This window comes from Microtus oregoni, unplaced genomic scaffold, assembly GCF_018167655.1.
Source record: "Microtus oregoni isolate MIOR12 unplaced genomic scaffold, Mior012 000074F_ref0000038, whole genome shotgun sequence".
Taxonomy (NCBI): Eukaryota; Metazoa; Chordata; class Mammalia; order Rodentia; family Cricetidae; genus Microtus; species Microtus oregoni.
The window spans coordinates 1,912,675-1,936,351 of record NW_024544004.1 but is presented as its reverse complement, the minus strand read 5'-3'; the positions used below and the strand labels follow the sequence as shown (position 1 = coordinate 1,936,351).

Genomic DNA, 23,677 nt, shown 5'->3' with positions numbered 1-23,677 from the left:
CCTAGAGCCCTGGGATTGGACAAGTGACACAGGCTTTGTTGTTTTTTTTTTCTGTAATAGGTACTCTCAGCCTCTGCATGAAGAAATAGCCCTGCACAAATATCTCAAGCATCGCAACATTGTTCAATACCTAGGCTCTGTTTCCGAGAATGGCTACATTAAGATATTTATGGAGCAGGTGCCTGGAGGTAAGTAGACACTTTTGAATTTGCATTCTGAAAATCGCTTATGACAATACAGTCTGAATATCATTGATTGTCTCACCATTTAACAAATGATAGACCTTTTTTGGAAATTGGAAAATATTGGGGTTTTTTTCAGAAGAGTTTTATACAACTTTGCAAAGGTCACATAAACAGTTTATTTCAGGCTTGTTTATTCTGCTTAAAATACTCACTGACTGTCTACTGAGTGCCAACATTGGAGACAAAGACTTGAAGAGAACAGTATCTCTGGCCTTGAGCTTTGCTCTTCTCAGTCTAGGAGTTTAGAGGTGGTTTGGAAAAGGATGGGAAAGGGACACTGGAACTTTCTTATAATTTTATACATGTATATAATGCATTATTATCTTATTTATCCTACATTATTCTCTGCTGTCTCTTTTCCCTTCCTGGTGACCCTTTCTTCTTCCAACTAGTCCCTCTCTTTCATATCTTTTTTGCCACCCAGTGGGTTTAATTGTTTGCTTATATGAGAATGTTTATAGTTTTTTTTAAAAAAAATTGGAGCACGGGTAACATATCAGTGTCTACACCATTAAAGAAAGTAACCACTACCACTATTAACTGCTAATAGCCTCATTGGCCTTCCCTATTCATGATGAAATATTGAATGGCCCAATTTTATGCAGCTCATAGGCAAGGTAACTTAAGTTGCTATGTGTTTATAGTTGCAATGGACATGTCATTTTCAAATGGCATTGTTTCCTACAATTCCTCCCCATTTTCTGGCTCTTAGATTCCTTCCATTTCCTCTTCTATAATGTTCTCTAGTCCTTGGAGAAGAATGATAGAAGTGTCGCATTTAGGACTCAGAACTCAACAATCATTTATTCCTAGTACTTTGACCAGTTACAAGCCTGCATTAACCACTTCCTACTACCAAAAGACTTCTCTGGCCACATCTGATAGCAGTACTAGTCTTTGGAGTATAAACACAAATATATATGTAATTGACATGTTTATTAGCTAAGCAACAGTAATAGATTCTCCTCTATGGCCTATGATCTACTCAGTTAAAGACATTTGGTCACATTTACAGTACCAGGCATTTATTCCCTCTTGGGGAATAGAACTATAATACAACAGAAAATTATTGGCACCACCTGTAACAGTTATGCCACTATTGCCTCAGTGTGCACATCTTGCTAGCCTTGTCAATATCAAAGAATGTAGGGTTAACCACTATGTATACCACTGACTATCTTTCTTCTCTACCAACCTGCATAATAACTTTATGGTCCTATGAAAAGTAGCCAGCAGATAGGTAGTTCCCTGGCCAATTCCAGTTTGATTTCTCTCTCTCCTGTAAACAAAGTGGGTGGTGTATTCAGAAGGAGTCCTAGTAACTAGTTCTGGTGGGCAATCAAGTGCAATGGCAATAGCCAATTTTGTTTTGAAAATCTCTGGGGGCCTTGCTGGTAAGCAAGTCATAGGGAGGTATCCCATACCTTGCACTGGAATTTTCATTTCAAAACTTTTAGCTTGGGCTGGAGAGATGCTTGGTGTTTAAGAGCATTTGCTGATCCCAGCACCCACAAAGTGCCTACAACTGTCTGTAACTCCAGTTTCAAAGGATCTTATGATACCTGCAAGCTCCTGCATGCACATTACACATAAAATCTATTTTGAAAGATTCATGTATTCTGGGAACAGTATTACCCACCCATGCAGGATACTTCCTGTCAGATGTTTTTAATTATATTTTTAATTAGTTTACAAAATAATGGGTTTCTTACATGATTTTAAATGCATCCTTAGTTTTGGTAAACCCTCTACCATCCCTACCTTTCCTCCATCTTCCTATGACAACCCCCTTAAACCATTTTTATTATACCCAGTATCCCTAATACACACTTTCATATCACATTGGGCACAGTTACTTTTAAAGAGATATAGCAAAATAACAAATGGATAATAAAGCCAAATACCAGTGCGTTATGTATGAAATCACTACATGTAACCAATGGAGTATTAGAAGTAATTGTTTTGATCTATAACTGGTAGTTTGAATGGGTCTAGTCATTAAGATTCAGTTTTCTGGTTAAATAAATTGTAAAAAGTAGAGTAATAATTACTATAAACATTATTGGTATATTAAATAGCCCCATCTCAACTAACCATTGGGTAGGTTAAATGAGATAATACATGTAACAGCTTCTGGAAAGGTGCCTGGCAATGAATAAGAGCTAAGATAAATGTGTATGCATTGAAATAATAATAAATCTCATAACACTGTAATTGAATAGTGATCATCAGTATCTGAAAATTAGTATAAGGTTAAAAACATCACTATAGTTTATTCCCTGACCGATTACAAATGAATCTTTGTCATCCTGTTGGTTTTTGTTTATTTTTTGGTTTGGTTCCTTTTGTTTGGTTTGGTTTGGTGTTGCTATGTCACTTTCTAGGAAGCCTTTCTGCTCTCTTGCGATCCAAATGGGGACCAATGAAGGAACCCACTATCAAGTTTTATACCAAACAGATCCTGGAAGGCCTGAAGTATCTCCATGAAAACCAGATAGTTCACAGGGACATAAAGGTATGAGCTTCTCTAAACCATCAAAGTGGTGTTTTTTTAAGCCTTTACTATAGTATGGCAAAATAGTCTGCACACAGAGGGAGACAGCTTAGCAGGATAGCCCCACACTATCCTGACAGGTCCAGTCTTTTTAGAGAGAATTTATCAAGGTCCTATACTATAGGCTTTTGGTTTGCTTAAATCTGACTTTGCACACTCAATGCTGTTCTTTTTCCAAAGGGCGATAATGTGCTGGTGAACACCTATAGTGGAGTGGTAAAAATCTCTGATTTTGGAACATCTAAACGCCTTGCAGGAATTAACCGATGCACGGAGACCTTTGCTGGTAAGCAGAGCAGAACTGGCTGTGTGGTACCATCTAAGCTTTCTTCTGAACCTGCGGTCCTCTAATAACTACTTATTGGTCACCTTTACAGCAGAGTATCATTTGAGTTTTCTAAATTTATTTAAGACTTTTCCATAGAATATAGTTTGATCATACACTTTCCTTTCCCCCAACTCCTCCAAGATCTTTCCTACGTTCCTACCCACCCAACTTAATTCTCTCTCCGTCTGTCTGTCTCTCTCTCTCTCTCTCTGGTGTGTGTGTTACAAAATGAAAATCAAAACAATCTTGTAAAAACAGACAAAAAATACTAAAACAAAACAGAAAGTGTGTAAAAAACATGGAATCATCTGTTTTATGTTGGCCAGTTAGTCCTGGGCATGAACCCTGCCTGCCCAAGACCGTGGTTGATATACCAAATGACAATCTAAGATTTGCCCTTTGCTGGCAGGTATCAATTACAAATAGCTTCTTGGTTAGGGTTGGAACTTTGTGTCTCCTCAGTTTGGGGAGTGTTGTCTGTTTTGGACCTGTGCAGGTCTTGGGCATACTGTCATAGTCTCTGTGAGTTCATATGTGTATCAATCCTGTAGTGTCTGGAAGATGTTCTTGGAGTCATCTACCACTTCTGGCTCTTACCGTCTTTCTGACTCATCTTCTGCATAGATCCCTGAGCCTTGAGGGAAGAGGTTTGATAGACATCCCATTTAGGGATGAGTGTTCCAAAGTCTCTCACTTTATGCACATTGTCCATTTGTGAGTCTGTGGTAATTTCCACCTACTATAAGAAAAATTGTCTCTGATGAGGGCTGAAACATTGATCTACAGATAATAGCAATATGTCATTGGGAGTCATTACTGTGTTCCCTTAGCAGATTTAGTAGGTTTTCAACTAGGCCCATAGCCCATCTATTTTCTCATGTTCTTGACAGTGTCATGTATGGGTTCCATTTCATGGAGTGGGTTTTAAATCCAATTGAAAAAGATATTGGTTACTCCCAATGTGTGCCTCTATTGTACCAGTTTATCGTGCAGGGCAGGTCACTGTCATAGGTGGCAGTGTTTATAGCTTCCTAATATGATGTTTGATTTTCTCCTCTGACATGTGTAAAGTAATTTCCAGCAACATGAACACTAATCAGTAGGGGGTAAAACTGCTAGTTGGGGGGATAGAAAGATGGTTCAGTGGTTAAGATCACTGGCTGCTCTTCCAGAGAACCCAGATTCAATTCTCAGCACCCACATGACGGCTCACACAACTGTCTGAAATTACAGTTACAGGTGATCCAACACCCTCACAGCTACACCAATGTATATTAAATAAAGTTTTAAAACTTGTTGTTGGCACTTGTTGTTGATTGATATCTCCATGTTTGATGTTATACGTAAGCTGTATCTTCAGCAATAAGGCATTCCATCAGGTTATGGTGAGTAACTAATAACTTTGATGATACCAGTGGTGTTTAGGGGTACTATGGGACCCCTTTAGCCAATGACTCAAGAAGATGTAATCCATTCCTAGCAGTGAAGGTTTATTTGGTAGCATAAGATATCTAGTTTGTGCATTATCTTCCCCATTATACAGTGACTCCCTTTAACTTCCTTTCCTATATGGAAATATTTTGAGACGCTTCTAGAACAGCAAATTTCCATATGACTTTTTTTTTTGGTTTTTCAAGACAGGGTTTCCTCTGTGGCTTTGGAGCCTGTCCTGGAACTAGCTTTGTAAACCAGGCTGGTCTCGAACTTACAGGGATCCGCCTGCCTCTGCCTCCCGAGTGCTGGGATTAAAGGCGTGCGCCACCATCGCCTGGCTCCATATGACTTTTCAAAAGGCCTTTAATGATAATTGTCTATCTCCATATTCCCTTCTTTACTCCCTCCTCCCACCCCCTTCCTCATTTACCCTCCTTATTTTAGTTTCCCCTTTATCACTTTATAACACTAGACTCTATTTCCCCTTATTTGGAAGATCCTCTATTCCCTCCTAGTCCCTTACTAAGGGACCTAACCTCTGGTTTTTTCAGAAAGAAACATATCTAAAACTTAAAAGCTGGCATCCAGATATAAGAGAAAACACACAATATTTGTCTTTGGGGGTCTGAGTTACCTCACTTGGGATGAGTGTTTCAAACTCCATCCATTTTGATTCTTCATGCAGATAAAGTATTGTCCTTGACTTTAAAATTGTTTCACTTTGTCATAGTGATATACTGTTACACCAATATTGCCCTACTTTCTTCTTGGCCTCTTATAGGTTGGGTAGACAAAGAACTCTGCTGAGGTTTCCTAAGGGTTCTCAGTCAGTAAAATGGAATTATGTCTTCACAGTTAGTGGCATACCAGTCAAAATAATGGGTAGTTTTGTGTAACTTATTAGGACATGTTATTGGTGTGTCATAAAATCACTCTTTACTATAGTAAATTCTAACAGTTTGCATTTTGATATGATTAGGTTTCCAAGGGAGGCTAATTATCCTGGGGAAAGAGGGTATTTTATGTGAAGTTGAAAGACTACATTCTGTCCACCTGTTGGAGATAAAACTCTGAATGTTGACAGGGACTGGATTCAAAGGTGATATAAATTGCCAGCTGGTTTTCCATTTACCAGACCAGTAGGTATAAGGCCTCTCATAAGCTACCTGTGGCTTTTTGGAGTTCCTGCGTAAAAGCAACACTAGCTAAAATTTGATCCCTGGAAAGAAGTGCTGGTTTTTAATGAGGTTGTGGTCTCCTAGGGAGGAGCATGACGACCACAAAGAACATTCCTGACAGAACTGTGAAACAGCTCTCAGAACCTTATAGTTCTGAAATAAGTAAGGTAGTTGATTGTCCTGTCCTTGAAATGGCCAGAGTTGTAAAATGGACAAATTTGGTCTTATCTGTGGTAAATAATGTTCCAGTTTTAAAAGACTTTTCTTCAATAAGAGAAATGTTGTGTATTAGTCCCTGGGTACCCACAGTGGAGACATGACCCCCTCCCAATTAAAGGGAATGTTAATCTATCAAAAATGACTTTTTAGGGGGCTGGAGAGATGGCTCAGTGGTTAAGAGCATTGCCTGCTCTTCCAGAGGTCCTGAGTTCGATTCCCAGCAACCACATGGTGGCTCACAACCATCTGTAAAGAGGTCTGGCGCCCTCTTCTGGCCTTCAGGCATACACACAGAATATTGTATACATAATAAATAAATAAATATTTAAAAAAAATGACTTTTTAGTTATAAGTCCAAAGGAGGTACATGTGCCTTAAAATGGGACAAGACTACACCAGGACTCCATTAGCATTTTCCACATAAAGAATATGTTGAATCTTCACTTATGATTTCTGATATAAATATGCCCTTATTTACATATGAATATGTATATAAGACTGACCCCCCCTTTTATCTTCTCATTTTACAACTGTAATTGAAAATAACGTATCTTCCTCTTTGGAAGCCACAATTAGCTTGGCTATATGTAGCAAGAGGGTATCTGATATGACAAGGAACTATTTCAAAATCATAAAACACCAACAGTTTATTTCATAATTAGCATCCCTCAGGAGGAAAAAAATCACATGGAAAACACATGTATAATTCATTATTGCATATCACATTTCTCACGTAATTGGCTTAAGAAGGCATGAATTTTGCACTGCAAAATAGTGCAGGGGTGTTTAGGGGATAATAAAGGAGGGATCTCATTTTGATGAGGAAATTCTCCTGCATGTAATTACTCTTTACAAAACAGACGAGTTCTGTAAAGGAGTCTCAGCTGGCTGGTAAAGAACTCTGGTTATGGTGGATAATGGTGGAACTTTTCCTCATAGATGCTCTGAAATTTTCTGAATCTTGTTAGGAGAAACAATAATCTCAGGCAGTTGCATGCCCTGAATCCCTTCCTTCCTATGTTCCTATGAAGGGCCTTTGCCTTGGGTATGATAAACTAATTACAGTAACAAAACTCAATTTTGAACAGTGTTGGGGCTGGAACCAGGACCATGCCAGTGCTCTATTACTGAACTACACAATGAGCCTTTTTGTCCTTATTGTGGTAGGTTTAACACTTTATGAAGATAAAACTTAATGTCGTTAGAGCACCCATTTGAAATGCATAATTTAATGGTGTCTGGCAAATTTACCACATCCTACAGCCATTGCTCCAATTCCATTTTTAAACATTTCTGTTTCCTCTGCAATATCTCTGTGCCCCCGTGCAGTCAGCCCTAGTTTTAATTCCAGACAGTCACTGAATTGACTCTGTATGTGTGCAGATTTGCATGTTTGGGATATTCCTGCACATGTAATGTGGCAATACACATTCTAAAAACGTTTACCTTTCTCACTTAGTGTTGTTTTCAAGGCTCATCCAGGACTTATTTCCTTTCCACCCGAATAGTCTCCCAAATTATGAATGATAAAGGTTCTTCTGTGACCACTCACACAGGAACCTTTGTGTGAATGTATGTTTTTATTACTCTTACACACATACTTGCCGGGCGATGGTGGCGCACGCCTTTAATCCCAGCACTCGGGAGGCAGAGGCAGTCAGATCTCTGTGAGTTCGAGACCAGCCTGGTCTACAGAGCTAGTTCCGGGACAGGCTCCAAAGCCACAGAAAAACCCTGTCTCGAAAAAAAAAAAAAACAAACAAACAAAAAAAAAAACCACATACTTAATATTAGAACAACAACATGAACTTTATTTGGTCTTTAGCTATAAATACCCTCCAATCAAAGATGAGCAGTCCCAGTTTCTGGCTCAACAGCTTGTTTCTTGTGTCACCTTGGACATATAAATTACTATCTATCTATCTCTCAGATTTTTATTGAGTAAATGACACGGGACATATTTTTCCTGAAAAAAAAGACAACATACATGTCTGTTCTTCCCAGATAGACAGTTCATGATAGAACAAATTATGGATACACCAACGTCCACTTCGGTGAACCAATGAGTTTTATTGGGATTACTTACAGGAATACAGATGAGAGGTTACTTACAGAAACAGAAATGACTCAAAGACAGCTGTATCACCAAAGCCTACTCCAGCAAGGGTAATAGCTCACCAAAGCTGGGAACCTGGAGCACACTATATAGCCTGTAGGTAGCCTAAAAGGTTGGAGAGTGAGTGCCCTTTCCAGATTGTTCAGCTGTTCTAAGCCTCTTCTAGGCAGCATGGCTGGGTTTGTTTCTTCTAATTAATTTGGTTGTTCTCTGCTGTTTCTCTTTTGTATTTTATTTTTTAAAGATTTATTTATTTATGTGTTTATGTATGTATGTATGTATGTATGTATGTATGCAGCATCCTGCCTGTAGGCCAGAAGAGGGCACCAGATCTCATTACAGGTGGTTGTGAGCCACCACGTGGTTGCTGGGAATTGAACTCAGAACCTCTAGAAGAGAAGTCATTGCTCTTAACTGCTGAGCCATCTCTCCAGCCCTCTTTTTTAGTTTTAAACTGCTTGGTTCATCTCTGCTTCTTCCAGGCAGCTTGGCTAGTCTAGGAGTGACTCAGCAGTCTTTACTATTTAGGACCCTCCTTCCTCAAGAGTAAATAGAGAATCTAGTCAGTTTCATGGACTTCCTGAAGTTATTTCAAGTTGTTTACTTCCAGTCAAAATGAATTTCTCTGCAATATTTTGCTTCCCTTTAGAACACCTACTTATTTGACCTCCCTGTAGTTAAGAAGTTTCCCTCCAAAATGGAAAATTAATCTCCAAAGAAACCGTTTTAACAACAAATGGAAATGTTTACAAAAATAGACCTCAGGGGGTTACCAAGGATGAAATGGATCAATATTGATGAAATATTTTGACTGCACCTGGATCATTGCAAGTGAAACAAGTACTTGTTAAATAAATACAATTTGTATTTTAACATTTAATATGAATTTGCATTTAGAAGTTATAACTTCTAAGTTAGCACTTGAGAGCTAGAGGGTTCCTTTGAGAGGACTAAGTTTCTATATGGAATATGTTGAACCTGTGGCACACAAAAGGTCATCATAAAGGTTATATTTGTCTCCTATTGCCCATTACATTCAGCCCAGAGCAGATTTAGATTGTCCCATGACTTTTCCAGCTGCTTGGATGACAGAATCACAGAGGAACTTGAGGTTAAAATAGGAGATGGGAAAGGTATAGGTTTATATACTCATGAGTGTTCTGGTCTTCATTAATGCCACTGACCCCCTTACCCCTCTCCATGCCCACTGCATTGTGGACAGTGACCTCTTCTCTACAATCTGGAGTGCTTGCTTCTTCCCTACCTCTTTCCTAACTCACCAACTGCAGGAAGGCAAAGAAAAAAAATTGGCAGGTTAAATGGTGTCTTGATTAACACCATTGTAAGCTGGATCCCTGTTCTCTGCGGTTTAGTGTTTGATGTTCATTTCTCTTGTTGGATTCCCTCTGAATGTGACCCCCGTATCATGGTTGGCCATTGACAGAGTGTCCCCTGAATCTCCCTAACCACTTATCCTTCATGTTGTACCTAGTACCTACTGCACTTTTTCTTTCCATGGAACATTTCCTGGAAGACTGTTTCTGTAGTTCTTTGAAAAATATCTAAAACCAAAATGGCTATAACTGCTCCCACTTCTTGAATCTGAGGTTTGTGTTACCTTCAACTCATCATCGAGAGGGTGTGATACTGCTGTTGCATTTACTTCTTCAGCAGCCTGTACTCCATGCAGGTTATCAGAAGGGAATATGTAGTATCAATCTTATTGGCTATAAAGTTTTGGGTTGGGAAGAAGTGGTGCTTTCCACAAGGCCATCACTTAGACAGCATGATTAGGACAGTCTCCATTACCATGGGAGGTAGCACAAACTTCTCTTTTCACTACTTTTTTAATATAAAATTTTGAAATTTAGGCCACTAACATCTCAAGGAACCTATGGGATATGCTAACATGTGTGACCTCCTTTCAAATGTACATATCTGGAATATCCTTTAACCTGCTTGAGTTGCCATGGGCCACATCCTACTGGATTCCCCCACTCTTGCTCTTCTTATTTGTCACCAATCTAGCACTATTCTCAAAAGAAGCTGCTTTTAATACCTACCCCACATCTATTTCTTTTTTTTTACTCTTGAAGTTGAGTCCCTTGACTTGGATGAGAGGTCCCTAAGTAAGGCGTTCAGACTCGTGTACTGAGCAGTTTAAAGGTCTCTTGGAAACTCTGCTTGTGCGGTCCCTGTCTCATGCCTTGCTCTAGTATCTACATCATAGCTTGGTTCCTCTATCAGACAGTTGCCTTATGGCACATCTTTTCTAAGGATGTGAAAATCCTGCCTTGGAAACTACCCAGAAGCTTCCAGTAGAATATACCCCAAGGGGGCTGAGTCAGCACCTGTGGGTCTTTTGGACACTGTGTTGTGAATTCTATACCATCACCTGTGGCAGGTGTCTAAGAGCTGGGATGAGTGGGATATGGTGTCTCTTGGAGGGAAGCTAGTGAGGCTGTGAGGCCCTAAAGAGAACCAGGCGCAGGGCAAGGCAATTTTCCAAGATTTGTGCATGGTTCAAACACATCACAATGCCATCTTCACAGGTCTTCTCCAGACTCCAGCCTTTGGTAGAATTGACACATGCCCCTACATACACACCACTGGGGCTATTCCTTTATCTGAAGTACTTGTGTGGTTCCATGTCTTTGTTGACTGTTCATGTGAGTAGTGTATCAAATGGAGTGTCTACATTTCCACCATTGCTCTACATCTTCCAGGAATGTGGGAAAGAGGCAGTAGTTTGTCTTTGAAGCCCTGTAGGAGTCATTTCTTTTCAGGTAGCTTTTTCTTCAGCAGTGCTTCTTGGTTTGTTATATAATTCAGTGATGTCAAGTTCTGAACTCAGAGACAGAAGATCTGGGTTCCAACTTCAATGATTAGTTTCTCTGAACATCAGTTTCCTCCTGTGTAAAATGTGTTATAACAATAGATGGCACCTCCTTTGCCAAATCTTACAGAATTATGAACGGTGCATAGTACCTACATGGAAATTATTTATAGGTCATCAAATACTGATCCAAAGTCAGATGTGGGAAGCAACCTGCAATCTAGCTGAATGAGGGCTGGATAAAGAGCCTCACTTCTAGTGAATGGAAAAGATAGAAGTGATGGTGGCAGCAAATGTCCACTTCCTTCTCTCGGATGATTCTCACTGATAAATCATGTCTTGAGCAGTCCTCTGGAAGATTCCATTTCATGAGAAAATGCAGTTAGGAAGCTTTCTGCTCATCCCGGTCTGAAAGAGGGAGCTTCCAAGCAGACCTAGCCATTTTAGGCTAATCTTTAAATCATGTAGTCCAATTCACATCTGGACTGCGGCTTCATGGGAGACTCCCTGCCTGCTCAACTGACTGCTGCTGGGTCCCCGCCCTTAGATGTTGTGTGAGAACGTAATGACCTTTTTGGTTATGTTAAGGATGGAACACAGCCTCGTGAATGCTAGGCAAATGTGCAACTACTGAGCTATACCCTGTGTACCGATACATTGTTTTAAGCTGCTAAATTTATAACATAGAAATAAATAATATGGATGTCCTTACTGATTCCTTAACTTTACGATAGTTAATAGTCATTATGGTCTTGCATAGAGAAAATTATACATTTAGCTTAAGGATATTAATTATGGTTTTAATTATGAAAAATTTATACTAAGGTAGATAGTTACTTGATCAGGATCAGTTAGGCATCACTATTTGATTTAGTACTATTTCTGAGTTCTACATAATGTAAATTTATTTTCATGTTCTTTTTACAAATTATTTTAGAGATTATAATACCTTTCCTCCTTCCTTTACCTCCCTCCAAATTCCCCTATATACCCTTCTCCTTGTTCTATTTAAATTCATAGTTTCTTTTTACATTAATTGTTGTTACACGCATATATGTGTGTATATACAACATATATTTATATAACCTGTTTAGTCATATAATGTTACTTGTATGTATATTTTCCTCTTTTAAAAATATCCTTGTACACTGGGCAGTGATGGCGCACTTGGGAGGCAGAGGCAGGTGGATCTCTCTGAGTTCAAGGCCAGCCTGGTCTACAAGAGATAGTTCTAGGACAGGCTCCAAAGATACAGAAAAACCATCTTTGTACATAAAGAATGAAATTGTATCTTTGCAGGAAAATATATCCAACTAGAGATCACCATATAAGCAAAATAAGTTAGATTGAGAAGAAGTGTGTGTTTTCTTATATTTGTGGACCCTTGTCCTATATAGATTCATAAATCACATCTAAATATGACACAAAAGTAGGGAACCAATTTCTGGGGAAATGAATGGAAATATGGAAAGGAGAAAGAAGAGGGCTGTGAATATAGTTGAAGAATATGAAATAATTGTATGAATATGTGTTTATGAAACCAATCACTGTGTACAATGAATGTATATCAAACACACACACACACACCCCTACACCTACCTTTCAAGTATGTTAGCTATGGTCCAGGCAGGAAAATATAAGTCATCCCAATTGTTTTCACAGAGTATTTTCTGAGTACTGAAACTGAAAAGGCAAAAGGAGGCTGAGACATCAGGAGGCTTCATAAGGGTGGGAGTGCACAGTTGGTAAGGTAGGATCAGAACCTTGAGGAAGTAGTGTGCCTAGGCTGACATAGGTACTCTAGTACTTACATGCCTGGTTCTGGGAGTGTATAGTGACAAAAATTGGGATATTAGAGCCAACTGATGGTCCCCATTCAGGCCTGCTCACAGGAACAACAAACATACAGGGAAGAGTATGTCCCCTTTTGTTTGTAATATAACAAGTAAAGCGCCTGAACATCAGAGTATAGAGCTAAGCCACAAATTGGCCATAGAGGCCAGGCATTAGTGGCACACACCTTTAATCCGAGCACTTGGGAGACAGGCAGACAGATCTCTACACAAGACTGATCCAGTCTAAAAGCAAAACGGAGCCAGGTAGTGGTGACTCATGCCTTTAATCCCAGTACTTGGGAGTCACATGCCTTTAATCCCAGTACTAAGGAGGTAGAGACAGGAAGGGATATGGCTGGGCAGAGAGAGGAAAATAAGGCGGAAGGACACAGGAGCTCAGATGTAGTCTGAGCATGCAGTCTGAGGATTCGTAGAGACAGGATATCTTCTTTAGTCTGAGGATTCGGTAGAGGTAAAAGGTCTCTCAAGTGGCTGACTGCTCTCCTTCTCTGATCTCTCAGCTTTCCCACCCTAATATCTGACTCCAGGTTTTTATTATTCAGACCAGTTAGAATTCATGCTACATCCCCCTCTATCCTTCCAGAGTCTTTCTACCGCCTTTTAGTTGCAGAACCTAACAGGGAGCTGCAGGCAATGAGGAAGGGGATACCAGCCCCAGCATCACAGAGCAGAGTTGAGTGCTAATAAACAGTACGGTGTTAAATCTTTCTGTACTTAATTATAGATTATTAGAAGAAGCATCTCCTGCCAACACTATTCCCTGTGTTAGTCACAGCGACAACAGCCTGCAGGGGATATTGTAACACCAGAAGTTTCCTTCCTGAGGCACTGGAATTTCCTCACAGTGCAAGTGCACATGAGATGCACCTTCATCTTGCCTAACTTTGCAAGTGACTCAACAGTTCCCCCTTCATTTTCACTCTGAAAGGCAAAGCATTTATTTGTGCCCCACCCATCTGTTTTGTCTTCCCCAATAATAATCTATAACTTCAAAGGTGGTTGAAACTAACTGAAACTATTTAAAATTCATTTCTTTTGGCTTCATTAACTACATTTCAACAATATACTAGTCATGTGTAGCTGATGGCTACCATGTCAGATTGTATAGAATATATGCCCATTATTGCAGAACATTCTATTGGTCAGAACTGTCTTAGAATCTTTAAAAAGTTCTTAGGAAGCTGGGTTTGGTGGTCCACACTTATAGAGGCTTGGAAAGCTGAAGAAGGAAGACCACCATTAAGTTTGACACCAGCCTAGACTATATAGTGATTTCCAGGCTAGTCCAGGCTGTGTAGTGAAACACTGGATGAAAAATGTTACCAAGCATAGTGGTTTGTGCCTCTGAACCCAATACTCTGGAGGTTGAGGCAGGAAAATCAAGGAGAGTTCCATGTTAACCTAGGCTACATAAAGATCCAGACTAGCCTGAGCTACAGAGTAAGACATTGTCTCTGTTAATTGATTGATATTTTATAGTAAAGAAAAATGGTAACATGTTGGCCTTTCAAAAAAAAAGTAGTACCTTTATTGAGTAAAAACTCAGGAAACCACCTTTGGTTGTATGGTCTTGAGACAGACCCTCTTCTTTGCTCTGGACATGAGTATTAGAGCCATGCCTTGGCCAAGGTCATCTGGACCTCTTTGTCAGTCCATAGCATCTTCTGATGGCAAGTCCACACTTACACTCTTTTCTCATGCCACATTAAGGAAAACCAAAGATTTTACTCCCCAGGCCCTTCGTTGGCATCTCCAACCTCCTGCTCACCCCATGTCTTCCCCTTCACTAATCCTTTCACATTCCTGTCACCATAGCCAGTCACCACCTTCCCTTTAACAACCTCTAGTAGCTCCTGACAAAGTCAGCCTTCCCTTACCACCATTTTTGGCAAGGGTTGTTCCTTTGCTACCTTTAGTCGCCTTGCCCCAGATCCACCATCACCATCTGGTGCAGATCCACCAGGCTGTACCCTGGACTCTGTACTTGAGCTTTGCTAAGCTCTTCCCTCTGATTTGATGTTTTTCTGTCCTCTTCCATCTTTACAGCAGAAACTTACTTCACTGACAGCATCAGCTACCGCCCTTTTGGATCATGTTGGTTGTGCTTTACACAGGCTGTTCCCTACTCATGACAAAGGGCAAAGAGGGGGAACTCATTCAGTATACAAATTTTGGCCAGGAGCTCCATGGTGGCTCACAGCAATGACTTTTGAGATACCTCCTACCTGATTCTTGCCCGTCCCCCTTTCTGGGAATTAAACTTGCATTGCAGATTAACACCATGGCCCTTCCCTTTTTATCTTTCATGCCTCTTTTCCCCAACAACTCTCTTATACCCTACTTTGTCAGAGAACAAAATTAACACATTGATAATTTCCCTGGTTCAGAGAAAAGCCTAATCAAGCATTTATTCATCTACACGTGCCTCCTTGTAGGTACCTCTATTAGAGCACTACATTTTGGTTGTGAACCTAGCCTTGAAATGGCTGATCTATCTCTAAATACTGCATTCTGCTTTCACTGTTACCGCCACCACCACCATCATGCCATCTTCTCTACCATGTTAGCTCCTTCTTATCAGCTTATTTCTCCCATTCCAGTTTCTCTGTATCTGGTATGCATTAAAACATGCATATTGAGGGGCTGGAGAGATGGCTCAATGGTTAAGAGCATTGCCTGCTCTTCCAAAGGTCTTGAGTTCAATTCCCAGCAACCACATGGTGGCTCACAACCATCTGTAAAGAGGTCTGGCGCCCTCTTCTGGCCTTCAGGCATACAGACAGAATATTGTATACATAATAAATAAATAAATTATACATAATAAATAAATATTTAAAAAAAAAAAAACATGCATATTGAAGCCAGACAGTGGTGGTGCACACATTTAATCCCAGCATTTGGAAGGCAGAGTCAGACAGATCTCTGTGAGTTTGAGTCCAGCCTGGTCTACAGAGTGAGTGCTAGGACAGCCAGGGCTACACAGAGAAAACCTGTCTCAAAACAACATACTCCCCCCCCAAAAAAAACCCCACACAAAACATGCATATTGAGTTGGGCTCAGTTATCCTTTAGGGGACTAAATCCTCTTTCAATATTAATCATGTTAAAGAAAGCATATTGCATGCCACTGACCAATAAATGATGCAAGCAAATGGCTGACACACGAGAGAGGTCCCCATCTGCCGCTGCTGAACCCACTCATTTCTATATTTATGGTTCACTTTTAAGCAATATGGTGCCCAAGTCTTTGTTTGTTTTTTCACATAGGGACTCTTCAGTACATGGCACCTGAGATTATTGATCAGGGACCTCGAGGGTATGGTGCTCCTGCTGATATCTGGTCCTTGGGCTGCACCATCATTGAGATGGCAACCAGCAGGCCTCCATTCCATGAGCTTGGTGAGCCACAAGCAGCCATGTTCAAGGTAAAATATATTTGTTTCATTCAGGTGGTTTGGATGGATGTTGAAACAGAACTCTCCAGATGTGAAGCTCGGGATTCTGAAGTTTGTCTTGGCAGAAGGTTCTCATAGCTTGCCTGTCTCACATCAGCAACCCAGACAGTTGCAAGGCCAAGATAAAAAGTCAAGAATCCTCTGACCTTTTAATCCCAGTAAAACCCTGAATGCAAGAGCTACAAAACAACTTCCCTCAGCACATCAGTTACTATAATTGATCTATTTGGGGCCACTGAAGACTACCAACTGCCATCACAGGTCCTGAAATCTATAGCAGCTGCCACTAAGGAAAACATGCTGTCTACTTTCTGGTCTGCTGAACTTTTGTGGTGCTCAGGAAGCACAAACGACAGCCACGAACCGAATTCATCCATAGAACAAAAGTAATTTTCCTGGTCCTCTTCCTGTCTCCTGCTTTTGTTTAACTAATAAGCTGTACAAACTCCTTGGAAATGTATTGACTTTTTTGGGTTTGAAGTCAAGATTTTATTGCCAACAAAACACAGTCAAAAATCTTAGTGATGTACTTAGGCTGAGTATGATGGTACACTCTTAGGAGAAGTTGGGAAACAGAGGCAGAATGATCAGGAGTTCAAGGCCATCCTCAGCTACACACTAAGTTTGATGCTAGCCTGGGACACAAGATACCCTTTCTTACCCCCAGCCCCACCCATGCATGTACAAGATGCCAGCTGCTACCCACTTTGCCGTTTTCATTCTAAGAGCCAGAGAGGGACTACCTCTTCCCACTTGAGAATCAGGTCCTGGTGTTTTTATCTTTGTGTATGCTGGTGCTGGTGAGCACTGCCAACTTCTCTTCCCCATTGCTCAGGTGAGGAGTGCTACAAGTAATGTCTGACAATTGGAGTCTATCCAACATCTAATATTCTCACAACTCTTAGGCCATTCATCTGTTCAAGCCATAAAGAGTAGTGTCCTGAGAATGGGACATGTCACTTGGTCAAGGGCTTTGTGATGATAAAATCAGAAGGCTCTGCAGTTTCAGAGCTCACAGAGCAAAGCAAGGTAGTCAAAATCAGCACCCAGGCCAGCCAAGGAATGGACAGTGAGTATGGATATGAAAGACAGAGTGGCTTTTACCTCTGGGTTGCAGAGTTGGGAAAGGCACAGGATGGTGCTGGGGATTATGATGACAGCTCCTACAATGGCTAGAGAGTAGCCTCTAATGAGAACAGTTATATAGGAAGAGGTTATATAGAGTTATATAGGAGTTTTCAGAGAAGATTTCTACGCCGTGATGAGACGTGATATCTGGGGACTGACTCTTGTTCTACTATGGTTCACATGGTACCTCCTTTAGCAGGGAAGTGGATTAGCTGGAAGGAAGAAGAACTGAAGCTACCTTGGTCTTACAAGTCCTCTCAAGAAAGATATATTCCTCCCTCAAACACAACCTTTGGTGGGGATAGGGAGCATCTTATCTATAAGATGGACAATTTGCTTATCTGTAAGGCGCCCACCTCAGGGTATACTTGCTTATGGCTTAGAGCTGGAGGCTAAGAATCTGGGCTGTGGAGTAAAATAGAGATAAAGAGATCGGAGAGGGTGATATCTGATAAGAGTCTTTATCTGGGAAGATAGTACCTATCTTTGAAACCTTTGAGTTTTCTCAACTGGAGCTTTCCTACCAGAGAAACTCTCATCCTCTAGAGGAGTTTCTCAATCCTTTATTACAGTTCCTCATGTTGTGGTGACCCCCCAACCATAAAATTATTTTGTTGCTACTTCAAAACTAATTTTTCTATTGTTCTGAATTGTAATGTAAATATTTCTGGAGATAGGTGTTTGCCAAAGGGGTCATGACCCACAGGTTGAGAACCATTGCTCTAGAGGCTTAAAGCACAGTTGTTGCTCACATTTCTGAGTTGACTGTTGGTCTTTGAGTGTTCTTCCTTGGCTTTGCTTGTGGGTGCATCCACCTGGTGGCCTTGTTGGGGCAGGATCATCTGACAGGGCACAGCAGGGATGGTAGATGAACCACTCTTTCCACGTGCTTGTCTATCCTGGCTCCCTTTTCATACTGTGGTGATCTCCAGACTCCACGAGCAGTGTCTACCAGGTTTTGTAAGGCCTATGTATTGAAGGCCTCACAATATTGCTTTCCCAACAGTTTTTTGAGTCATGAGAAGCTAGTCAAGACTTCAGGGAAGGGGAAATAGAGTCAGTCCATCTGTAGTTCAGAGGAGCAGAAACATTATGTGTCACCAAGCTCTGATCCTCATGAGATGGCAGCTTCTATTGAACAGGCATGCACCTGAATTCACCCAAGGCTGACACTGTTAACTGTCCCTTCAATGCAGGTAGGGATGTTTAAGATCCACCCTGAAATTCCAGCAGCCCTTTCGGCCGAAGCCAGAGCCTTCATCTTATCATGCTTTGAACCTGATCCTCAGAAACGGGCCACTGCTGCTGACCTACTCGGAGAAGGGTTCTTAAGGCAGGTGAACAAGGGCAAGAAAAACCGAATTGCTTTCAAGCCTTCAGGTAAGGCCTACCAGGACAACTGGAGAACACCCTGGGCTTGAGCTGCTCTCATGCTCAGAGAAAGAACAGGGGCCCCTGGAATACCAAGCTTCCCATGCTAGGCCCACTTAAATGAAGAACACCAGGAGTGGACCCAGAGGTTTGAAGAGTATGCAGGCCCAGGCAATTGTCCATCTATTTTCTCACAGGCACAGGGCACCTCCTAGATCACTATGATGCCCCGCCCTGTACTTAAAGTACTTCTTTGAGGTATGTGCGAAGGAGGAAGACAAGAGTTCCTCTGCCTGAGGTTTTGACCTTCCCCACCTGTAGAGCCTGATGCCTCACTTTTGAAGTCTGGCCTGCTATCCTTTGTTGATACTGACTTGATAAAAGGGCACACAGGGGTAGTCTGCCTGTGGTTGCCATCCTGCAGGCCAGAAAATTCTACATGACACTTTGTTGTGTAGTAAGTCCTGTCAGTGAACTAGGGTTGAACTAAAAAGAAAACAATTTGCCCTCTTTCCACTGGGTGGATGAGTCAGAGGCTGTGGCAGTGTGACTCACCAACTTGCTGCAGAGAGCTGTGTTCCAGATGAGGCTCATCCCAAACGTACATTTTCACTAGATCCTTCCCCTAGAGATTGTTCCAGCAGATTAGAGTACTCGTGATTAGCAAGCCCTTATCTGCACACCTGGCCACTCTCTGGCTGTTTCTCCACAGAGAGTGTCCGGAGTAGCACTAGTACCCTGGCCCTACCCTCATCGGCTGAACTCATGGGCAGCAGCAGCAGCAAGCATGGTTCCATCTCCCCAGACTCGGATGCCCAGCCTGATGCATTCTTTGAGAAAGCTCAGGTGCCCAAGCGTCAGCTCAGCCACCTTCTCAGGTACTGTCAGTGTCCCTTGTCCCTCTACAGGGTGCTGGTTGTTTCTCAGTATCAGAACACTTGCTGGGTCATGGAAAGGGTTTTTGCCGGGTAGCAGGGTGGTCAAGGAAACAGTTCCTTCAGTCAGTGCCCATTCTCTTTTCTGGTTGTCCCTATTCTTCCTCTTTCCCCTCCCCCCTCCATGCTTCTCCTTTCTCAACTCCTCTTCCCCTCCCCCCTCTGCCTCTCAGTTCTCTCCCTCTACCTTTCTTTTGGTCCCTTATCTCCTTGTTCTCCTCCCCCAAGGATACCATGGAGGGAGTCAAGGAGGGGAGAGGGAATACTAACCTCTTGCCCACTCACAAGTTTCTTTTCTGGAGTCTCCCCCAGAGCAGAACGTGCTATCCTTCCAAGACAAGCACGGGAATTATTGAATGTGTTTGTCTGCAGTGTCCCAGATGAAAGCTCGGCCTTAGAAGACCGCAACACAGCCTTATCCCCAGAGGAGAGGGATCCTGGTCTTTTTCTGCTGCGCAAAGACAGTGAGCGCAGAGCCATCCTGTACAAAATCCTTTGGGAGGAACAGAACCAAGTGGCTTCCAACTTGCAGGAGTGTGTGGTCCAGGTACAAGCTGAGGGACGGGGGTCTGCTAACAGGGACAACAGGGTGGCCTGTCCTCTGGCATTTTCACATAGTAGTCATGATTGCTGTGCTTATTCCCGACACCTTTCCCTTTCCTAACAAAGGAAAACACAAAGAAAACTCCCCTGAAAGGTAAATTTTCAGCCTACTGCAGTGCTTCCTAGAAGTGTGGGGTGGTGCTGCCCTCTGGTGGAGAACAAGCCAGATGGCAGCTGAAAGCCCTGGAAGACTTAGCGCTTCCTAGGCCTCCATCCAGCCTCTAGAGCAAAGCTTCTCAAGCGGCAGGCAACCCCTTTGAGGTCACATATCAATTCATAACAGTAGCAAAAATACAGTTATGAAGCAGCAACCAAATAGCTTTATGGTTGGGGTCACCACAACATGAGGAACTGTATTAAAGGGTCAGAGATTAGGAAGGTTGAGAAGCACCATGCTAGAGCTACACCCAGAAGTTAAGAGAACAGCCACTGTAGGGAAAATGGTTATGGAAGAAAACAAAGTTTTAACTAGGTCTCAGTAGTAGTAGCAAAGTGATGTCTCTCCTTATTATGGATGGGAAGTTACTTTTAAGAGAGACCACTGCCCTGCTGTGAACTGTACCTTCCGAGGCCCACCCAGTGCTCAAACAGAATGATAGCCTCATTCCCAGCTGGCTTATTGCTGAGGCGTTGTCTACCCACCTATCAGAGAGGATCCCCAAGACTGACAGGAAGGATATGGAGAGCTCCCACAATTCCATTTAGCAAATGTAGAGTCTACTTTCCCACAATGCATGTAGAAATTCCTACCTCCTGACTCAATCAAACGCAAATGATTTTGTGTATGTGTGTATGTGGTTGTCAGAGTTCAGAAGAGTTGCTTCTCTCAGTTGGCCACATCAAACAGATAATTGGAATCCTCAGAGACTTCATCCGCTCTCCAGAGCACAGGGTGATGGCGGCAACAATAGCAAAACTAAAGGTGGACCTGGACTTTGACAGCTCATCCATCAACCAGATTCACCTGATCCTGTTTGGATTCCAGGATGCTGTGAGTGCTATCGGGCCCGGAAGAACATGATAGCTAAACTAGTTAACTCACCCTGTTCTTCTCATTTGTTCACAACCGGAACCCCATATTTCAGCAGCTCTTTGTAAGCACACAGTAATTGCATTTGACCACAGAGAGCATGCATAGGCTATAGGGAAAGGCACTTGCCAGAACACTGGGTATGCTTCTATGCCTGCCCAGATGTATGTTCCTCCAATACCAAAGCCAGGTCTGGTTTATCTTGTTACATGTTCCCAATAGTCTGTCATGTCATAGATGCTCAATAAATGCTCTTTGAATCAACAGCCAAGAGGCCCAGTGACATCGATCCCATTGTGGTAATTCATTGTTTAGAACCCATTGTGACTTAGGGTCTACCTAGAGGAAGGTTCATTCAGAAGAATGAAGCAGGCAGAAATCCAGGGTAGCACAGCAACACTTCATCTCACAGGGAAGAGGAGCAAATTAGAATTAGTAAGTCGGTTTCTTAAAAGTTCAAAAGAATAGACATATGGACTTTTGTGACTTTTTTTAGGTCAATAGAATTTTGAGAAACCACTTAATTAGGCCTCACTGGATGTTTGCAATGGACAACATCATTCGCAGAGCTGTGCAAGCTGCAGTTGCCATTCTCATCCCAGGTAAGTGCCCTCTTGCACTCAAGGTCAGGTTCAGGCTGCCCAAGAGAGCATTAGCCTCAAACACCCAATTCTGTTTCCATTTTGGTTTTATACTTCCCCACAGTTAAGTAAATGCTGTCATAGATCTTTCTGGGACTAAAAGTCTGTGATAACATCTCTTAATGTCCTATTTACTTACCTCCTGGGCATAATGAAGGTGACTGTGTACAAAGTATACTTTTGATCTTAACAAGGAGTCAGTTTGAAGGCAGGGATCCTCCAGTGATCATACAGCCTCCTCAGTGTGCATGTTCACCCATGCTTATCAGATAATTGATAATTACATGCCTGTTTCTTCAGAAGCATCCTTCACTGGCTACAGATCTTGCTGTATGTATGTGCATGTTCATTCTGGGGAACAAACTCTGAAGTACATGCTGTATCTCTGTGCTATGTAGAGCCCAATCTTAAGAGGCTTCCTTTTTGAAATGTTAGCACAAACTTACTGCTCAGCTTGCTTCTCCTGTGGTACTTTGCCTGAAGAAGGCAGGCTTTAGAATTATTGCTCTCCCTTCCTTCCTTCACACTGGGCCTGGCTGCTCACTTCTGCCTGATCTCCCAAGTGCTTCTTGGAACAGGAACCAAGCAGAGCCCAAGCCTGTTTGTAGCCATTCATTGTCATTTTTCTCTTGTGTAAACTCAGAACATAGTTACACTGCAGAGAGTCCAATCAAATCATCTCTTTAGTCACTAGTGTCCTCACACAGCAAGCAGTGCAATGCAATGAATTGTCTTATTGAGTGCTGTTCTGTGCCTTGGTCTGTTTTCAGAGCTCCAAGCCCACTTTGAGCCTGCCTCTGAGGCCAAAGGGGTGGACAAGGACACAGAAGTGGGAGGGAATTATCCCTTTGTAGACCTGCTTGGCCAAGAAGTGCATATGGCACCCAGAGGTATCAGACCTGGCTCAGTTGCTATCGAAGAGGGCCAGCCCCAGCAGCAGGAACCAAGCCTCCAACTAAGCAAGCTCAGGCAAGAGACCAACAGGTCAGGATCTCACACACCTTATACAAGATCCTCTGGTCACAGTTGACAACTTTATCTAGGTCTTGGGGAAATGTATATTCACTGTCCGTGAACTGGAGCAAGGGTACATTTCCAAGTGCACAAAGGCCTCCATTCTCTCAATGCCAGGAATCAGTACAGTGCGTCGTCACAGGTCACACACAAATCTGCCATACCAAAAGCAGCAAGCAGCACCATCTGAAGTTTGGCTTCACGATGGCACCTCTGGCATGGTATGTGGTCCAGCAATGAACAGCTATAGCCTGTCCCCACAGAAGCAGCTGGGGGAGTGGGGGCAATGTAGCAATTTGTAGGTAGTGGTATATCCTGTAGCCCTATTCCAAGCCTTCCCGGTCACTTGTTAGGATCCCTAGGCAGGCATTAGTAGATTGCCTTTCCAACCTTGTAAACGAGTAACACAATTCCCCTTTGCTCTGGAGAATCAATAAGCTTTTTAAAAACACCAGCCACAGCTATAGTAAACTAGATGGTGTTTGCTCCAAACGTCACATTGTTGCTTGTGGCAGTGCTGTCTGAATGGGGAGATTAGGTACTGGGCACACACTTTTGGATAAAAAGATGTACACAAATAACCCTTAGGGGAAGTTTGATCTTAGATATTTTTAAGGCCTGGAGTTTAAATAATCATGATGGCAAAAACTCGGGAGTTTTAAAATGATGACAAGTACAAAAAAGTTGATAGTAATACATTTCTTCAAAATGTCTTGCAGAAAGATTTTAATTAT

At 42.0% G+C, this 23,677-nt stretch overlaps 1 protein-coding gene across 1 annotated transcript in view; it reads left to right on the top strand.

Annotated features, from left to right (window-relative positions):
* Nucleotides 1-23,677, top strand: part of LOC121441311 (mitogen-activated protein kinase kinase kinase 15-like) — a 125,573-nt gene that overhangs the window by 98,969 nt on the left and 2,927 nt on the right. Inside the window, exons 16-25 of the mRNA XM_041642447.1 lie at nucleotides 61-188; nucleotides 2,630-2,760; nucleotides 2,980-3,085; nucleotides 16,034-16,191; nucleotides 18,546-18,729; nucleotides 19,433-19,598; nucleotides 20,028-20,202; nucleotides 21,064-21,249; nucleotides 21,785-21,890; nucleotides 22,700-22,913. Coding sequence (XP_041498381.1) covers nucleotides 61-188; nucleotides 2,630-2,760; nucleotides 2,980-3,085; nucleotides 16,034-16,191; nucleotides 18,546-18,729; nucleotides 19,433-19,598; nucleotides 20,028-20,202; nucleotides 21,064-21,249; nucleotides 21,785-21,890; nucleotides 22,700-22,913 — 1,554 coding nt within the window. The remainder of the gene's footprint in view (nucleotides 1-60; nucleotides 189-2,629; nucleotides 2,761-2,979; nucleotides 3,086-16,033; nucleotides 16,192-18,545; nucleotides 18,730-19,432; nucleotides 19,599-20,027; nucleotides 20,203-21,063; nucleotides 21,250-21,784; nucleotides 21,891-22,699; nucleotides 22,914-23,677) is intronic.